Raw genomic sequence first — 6,534 nt, forward strand, 5'->3', positions numbered from 1 at the left:
TTTTGCCACTGCTCAGCTTTAGCAGGACAGAGCCGACCACAGTATCACAGCTCTCCCTTGAATCATTAAATATTAGAAACAAAAGTTGGAAGGTGTGTTTTTCACTGCAGTTGCAGGTTTAAACCTCTGCAGAAGTCCACAAATGTTCGCAGCCCCTCCCAGCTCAATGGCCTGCAGCACCTTATAAAGCCTCTGGGATTTTGCTCTCGTTCACAGCTGGGCTCTCTCGCTGCGCTTGGTGCCGCATTCAAAATCAGGCACATTTTTCATTGCCCTTCCAGGCAGTTTACCTCCAACTGCAGCCCCGGGCTATGAGCCAAGCCAAGGGGCGAGCCAGCTAGCTGTCTCCGTTCTCTGGGACCTGAGAGCAAGCAGCGCTCTCCAGTTGCTGCGAGGATGAGGTCAGTCTCCCCTCAACGCTAAAAGCTCTGCTTGAAAAATTGCTGAGCTAGCAGAAACTGCCACTTCAGTTTTACCCATTTCCTGTTATTAGATAAAACAGCACCAGGGAACTGAGCTGCTGGTAGCCTGGGCTTTTGCCACGTTACAGTTACCACTACAGCCACTGCCTTCAGCAGGTGAATACTGGCACGTCTTGATTTCAACAGGAGCCAGGGCACAGCATGAATTATTTGTGGTAAGGCTGACCTATTTAACAGCAGAAAGACAGCATTCATTCGAGCCCAGATTCCCCGGAGGCTGCTGGTGTCACTTTACCCCACAGGATAATACAACCTGTCGCTATCTCTGGGCATCTCGGCTTGTGGGAGGTGTGGTGGTTACTGTCCAGGCTGCCCCTGCCATGCTCTCAACGTTTCTCTTGGAGGCGAAGTGACACGTCTGCATCCCTTTCGATGCAAGCTACTCGTGGCCTGCAACTGGCTTCTGGTGATGAGCTTTGATCAGTGTTTTGTGACAACCACAGACAACACACAGAGGAAGCAGAGCAGGGTGAAGTTCACAGGGCCTTGAAACAACAGAGAAGTCACTGCTGGCAGCCCCGTTTCAGGCAGACCAGGGCCAGGGGATATGCAAGCAGTGTTTGCAGGGTGGCTGCCAAGTTCTGCAGCTATTCAGGATGCCTCTCTGCACAGCTCCTCCTAAGCTCTTGTAGTCTCTAATATTGGCTCCCATCCTCGGTGCACAGGCCAAGGCAGCCTGTGAAGGGGTATTTCACATCAAGAAGATGCTGAAGTCTTGATCATGCATTTCTCTAGACCATCTCAGAATCACAGGTCACCCCCACGTTTTTGCAAACCTTACCTTTGTCTGCCAGAGACAATGTGCTGTTGAAGTACTGCTCCTCCACAGTCCATGCTGTGTCATTGATCTTGTTAGACACCCCACAGGATCCAATGCAGCTCACTTTGATGGCTGTTGAGAGAAAGCACACACATAAGCACTGGGAGAAAGCAAAACCTCAGGTTCAAACTTGCTTCAGGTAGTGTATGTGGACTTGTGCAGCAGCAGTGAGTGCCTCATGAAAACACACACAGAGTGGAAAAATGGACCAAAAGAATCAGGTCATGCTTTCATTTCAGAAGACATTTTCCCCTTACTCTCTGCACCATTGCACACTCCCTGCTACCCCAGTGCTATTCCCAGATGGTATCACCGTCGTACCCCTCGTGCTGGCCTCCTCGGACTGTGAAAGCCTTTAACAGCAGTGATTTTCCGGTCCCCAAGAGGTAACCCTCTCTCTAGTTTTCTCCCAAATGAACCAACATCCCTCCCAACACGTGCATCAGCCCCCGCACTCAGGCTGCCAGCAGAGACCTCTGTGGCAGCGATGCCCTCCTACACACTCGGGTGTCCCGGTCCAGACAGGAATGAGTGGCAGAGGGCTCTGCTGCCGACCACCCCACAAGGAGCCAGGCATCCCACTGGCCGTCCCGCCAGCCGTGGAAGGAGAGATGCGCTCAGGACGAGCCCTTTAGCCAACTAAACAAGGTGTATAGCCCTGTCTACAGCAGCAGCAGCGAGCTGGACCCTCCAGCGCAGCATGAACAAGCCCAGCTGCTGCTCGAGTTCACAGCCCACCCACTCTCACAGACAACCCCAGTCCCTGGGAGCTGCCCCCGTGTCCTGGGGTCAGTCTCTCTACTTCAGAGTACAGCAGTAACACTTTGCCTGTTAATATTTGTCCTGCATCAGGACTTCTGATCATACTTGATAAGCATGTTGCTTCTCAGCAGCCAGAGATCACTCTGAGTGGCTTCCTCCTCCTGTTAGAGGCACAGGGCTCACAGCAAAGCCACACAGCAAGGTCTGGAAGCATTTGAGATGCCACTTGACCTTCCCAAAGAAAGGAGAGGAATTTGAGCCATGTTTGTGCCCTGCCTTGAGAAAGTCACCCCAAAGCTTGCCCTGCACCGTGGCTTTCAGAAGAGCTACTTACAAGACTTTTTCAGTTAGTCTTGGCCAATTCACAGCAGGTTGAAATCAAGCTCTGATGTCAACACTGGACCAGAGAGACAGGCAAACGCAACAGACCAGCCTTGTTGCACTGCAGACGATCATCTGCGGTGCTACTCCCACACAGGGAGGACGCAGGCAGACCTATCATGGAACAAACTGGACCTTCAGGGTCGTCCCAGCCTGAACATCTCCTGTCTTGATTCTCACCAGGTTTTGCAACAGCTTTAATGCATCCCACAGAACTCCCTCACCAAATTTGTCAGGTGAATAGTTCTGCTGGCAGGAAGGTGGCAGGAACTACCAGACAGACTCTTTTCCCATTTCACCCATCTGCTCCCCTGTATTCAAGCCATGTCTCAGAGGAAGCATCTCCCTGGGAGGCAGGCAGCCAGTCTGCGTTGGCTTAAGAGCTCTCCCCCTCCCTCCTCCACAAGGCTTCTCAGCCATACTGATCACACCACCTCCACCCACCTACCCCAACACTGAGGGCTGCAAGCGATGCTGCTTGCAACCACCTCAAACAGCTCTCCAGAGCACCTGCCTGGCCAGCATGACCACGTCCTCCACGCTGACTCAAGACAAGGTGGAAAGAAACCCCAAACCCATCCCTCTCTGCAGTGGGAATGCATAGTTCTTACCCCAGCCCCCTTACCTGTGCTTTGCTACATGCATTCGGGTGGAATGGGCTCCTCAGGGCTTAAAGTCTCAAATCCCACAACAAAGAATGGCCTTTCCTCATCAGATCTGCTGCAATACCTTCACAGCCTGATCATGACTTTGAACACCAGAGCCCATCCAAGTGCTGTTTTATACTCAAGGGCAAGGGATAAGCAGTTCCAGGTGCCAACTCTCATTAACAAAACATCAATATAGCAGCAAGGCTGACACATCAGCTCGCTTGTTTGTGCCTGCGATGTGCATCGGCACTTCCCAAGCAGTGGACGAACAGGAGATCACGGGACCTGCCTGCACCATGGCACCCAGCACACCTGGTCTGAGCTGACACAGATCCCCTCCCAAAGCAAACCATGACACTGAACTCTGCTGCACACCCCTGAGTGACCTCTAATCCTCTCTTTTGCCAGACGGCACAGCCAAACCCACATAGGTGTTTCGACATCAGAGGGAGCAGGGAGCTGTTTTAGCAGGGTGGTATCCTGTGTACACAGGCATTGGTACCAGCTCTCATGCCCCTGCCTTGTGTATACCGCCACGTCTCTGGGCCCACGACGAGCTGCCCTGCTCCAAGTTAGCCCAGATAACTCAGATGGCTCAAGTCAAAAATCAAGACCAGGCTCAAACGCTCTACTCCCACATTTTCACACAGGAGACACGAGTGAGAAAAGTCCAGCCAAGAATGGGAGAACATTCACATCCTCCAGGAGCAACAGCCCCTGAACTGGCTCCCCCTCAGACTCCCTTCGCCACAGAAGTTTCTAGATCACCACCATCTGTTGCAATGCCCAGATAAAGGGATGATGGTCTTTAATTCAAGCCCACTTGCTGCATTGCGGTGCTGAGACACTCCTGTTCCTGGGAGGCGGGTGGGTGGGCATGTTCAAGCACGTACACACCATGGCCCATCTCCCTTCCCACAGGAGACAAGAGACTCAGTAACCAAAGGCAGTGGGTTTGCAGCCTGACACTCAGAGACAACCCTTGGCTGGTGGTCCCTCCCTATAACCCACCACGAGGGCTAAAGTCAGACCGTGTCTAAAAGTCTCACTGCAGCTAGCTAACGAGTCCTCCATCGCAGGCACAGGAGCTGTAAGCTCCAAGGCTTCTCAATTAACCAACATCCCAAACTGGTGTGGCTGCAGGCAGCCTGTGCCTACAGAGGAGGGATGGTTCAAGGAGGGAGAGCTCGGGCACCCCAGTCCTGTGTCCACACCGAGGCAGCCCTCTCCAGCCACATTTCTGACCGTCACGCACCCTTGGGGCTGCCATTCCAGGTGCGTGAGGGCAACCAAAGGGGCAGAAAGCAGTATTTCAAGCCAAAAAGCTTGAACGTGATTTCACAGCAGTGGAGAAACCCTCTCTCTTATCCTCTACAATCACCAGAGTTGCCAGCACACTGTCACCAGGCACATCAAGCCTTCAGATGTAAGACAAGGGCAAGACTCAGAGCAGCTCAGGAGGCAAAGGATTTGTCACAGAGCATCTTCTCCAAACCTACTCCAGGTTTTGGAGCAGCTAATCATGAAATTGGCCTCTCCACGAGCATCCCATGGGCAGAGGAAGACACTGGGGCCTTGCCCGGCTGTTGTGCACGGGCTCCTGCGCACAAACGGGAGGAGGGACACGGGGTGGTTGACAGGCACAACTTGGGCACATGGCGCCGGGTGTAGCGGCAAGCCAAAAACAGTGTCGGTGGGACAGGTCTGGCAAACTGGCAGCATCGGAGCTGCTGCAACTGGAACCACCTGAGGTGCAAAGCTCGTCAGCCTGACTGTCAGGAAGCGAAATGCGCAGTCTGAGCCTTTCCAAGGAAATCTCTGTGCCAAGCTGCAGATAGAGCAAATAGGAAAAGTTTCTACATCAGAACAGGCCAGTTGCAGTTATTAGAAACCCATTAAAAACACCTCTGGAATCCAGTGCTACCAGTGGCCCCAGTTACCATGCTCCTGCTCCCTGTTTACCCAGGCTGCTTTGAATAAATACAGAAAAAAAAAGTAAAAAAAAAAAACTGTAAGGGAAGTGGAAGGGGGAGGTGAAGAGCAGCAAGCAGATGAGAAATGAAGTACAAAGCCATGCAGAAGAGAAGAGCCCTTCACCCTGCAGTCCCCCGGGCACTCAGGGAAGCAGGCAGCTTCGCATCCAGCCAGACACATCTTTAGCAATGCGCTACAGCACACGCCAAATGCTGGAAATAAAAGGAGACAGCTCAGCCATATCCATCTCTGCACAAAGTAAAAATAGAGATGCCAGAAGCTGGGCACGTCTGCCTTCTTCCAAGGTGATTTAAAGAGAGCGGCCATAGACTTCAAATTATTTTTTCTGGTGACCCAGTGAGCTGCCCTCCTCGGGGAAGCTGGCATTGCACCTCGGGCAAGAGGAAAGCAGAGGACGCGCATCCCCCTCCCCTGCCAGAGCAAGTTGTACGTGCACATCCCCACTTCCAAAATCCAGTCCTGTCCTGAGCAAGCAGAGAGTCACCGGCCACCCTGCGCTTCGCAGCAGGGCCAGCCCCAGTCCCAAGTGACCCCCTCCGGCTTCAACTCCCATCTATGTCACAAACCCGCTGCGACAGGTACGGGCAACAGACAGCGGTGAAGGGCAGGAGGTGCCGACAGCTTGGTTGGTTTAGGTTTTCTGGGGTGGGGAGGGGAAGCAGCAAATGATACAACAGCTTGGGGTGGTGGCTGTTGCATTTGGTAGCAGCTTAAGAGGGGACAAACAGACCGTCCCGTTGTTCCCCTTCACAAGGACGGACTAAGAGCTGCCGACAGGTCTGAACCGGCACTTACCAACAGCCCTGGGTTTCTGAAAGCTGAAGCCTACTGAGTCAGCACACGGGCTCGGCCATGTCTGTTGGACCCGGAGGCTCCAGACGTCCCTGGCGTGGGGCAAGGGATGCCCAGCCCTGCGAGCGCGGGATGAGATGGATGGCAAAGCCATCCCGTGTGTCTGCACCGACCACACGCAGCACAAGGGACCGGGACACGCATTCGTAACAGGCTCAGAGGGTACCGGGCACTGAGATACCCTCCGGAAAACTTGTGCACACCTGGATCCAGATAACAGGGGAGCAGAGGGGGAGAAAGTGCTGTGGGAGATGAGCTAGTCTGCATCAGGGAAGTCTTCATTTCATGGAAACCAGCCACGGGAAGCCAGAGCCCCCTTTCCTCATCCCTCTCCATCAGAGCCGCAGCAGGCAGCTATCACCACATTTTAATTAGATTCCCTCAAGCTGCTGTCTGTATGCACAGAGCTGCAGGGACTGAGAGCCTCTCGTGCGCTGGGAACAAGCCACCTCTGCCCCCGGCCCCAGAAGCCACAGGGGCCAGAAACAGCCGGGGAGAAGGGGGTGATGGACCACTCCCCAACGGACGGTGGTGGGGACCTGCCCTTGACAGATCGATGGGCGAATGTACCCTCAGCAAGTTTGCTGATGAT

The 6,534-nt window shown here is 53.7% G+C and overlaps 1 protein-coding gene across 1 annotated transcript in view; it reads right to left on the reverse strand.

The window, feature by feature from the left end:
* The window catches only part of ARRDC1 (arrestin domain containing 1), a gene marked incomplete at its 5' end in the record, with an annotated part of 17,820 nt that extends 16,446 nt beyond the window's left edge, over window positions 1–1,374 (reverse strand). Inside the window, one exon of the mRNA XM_010297439.1 lies at window positions 1,264–1,374. Within this exon, the coding sequence (XP_010295741.1) occupies window positions 1,264–1,374 (111 nt within the window). The remainder of the gene's footprint in view (window positions 1–1,263) is intronic.
* Window positions 1,375–6,534: the final 5,160 nt, after the last annotated feature.

The sequence above is a fragment of the Phaethon lepturus genome, unplaced genomic scaffold (genome assembly GCF_000687285.1).
Source record: "Phaethon lepturus isolate BGI_N335 unplaced genomic scaffold, ASM68728v1 scaffold41701, whole genome shotgun sequence".
In the NCBI taxonomy this organism is placed as follows: Eukaryota; Metazoa; Chordata; class Aves; order Phaethontiformes; family Phaethontidae; genus Phaethon; species Phaethon lepturus.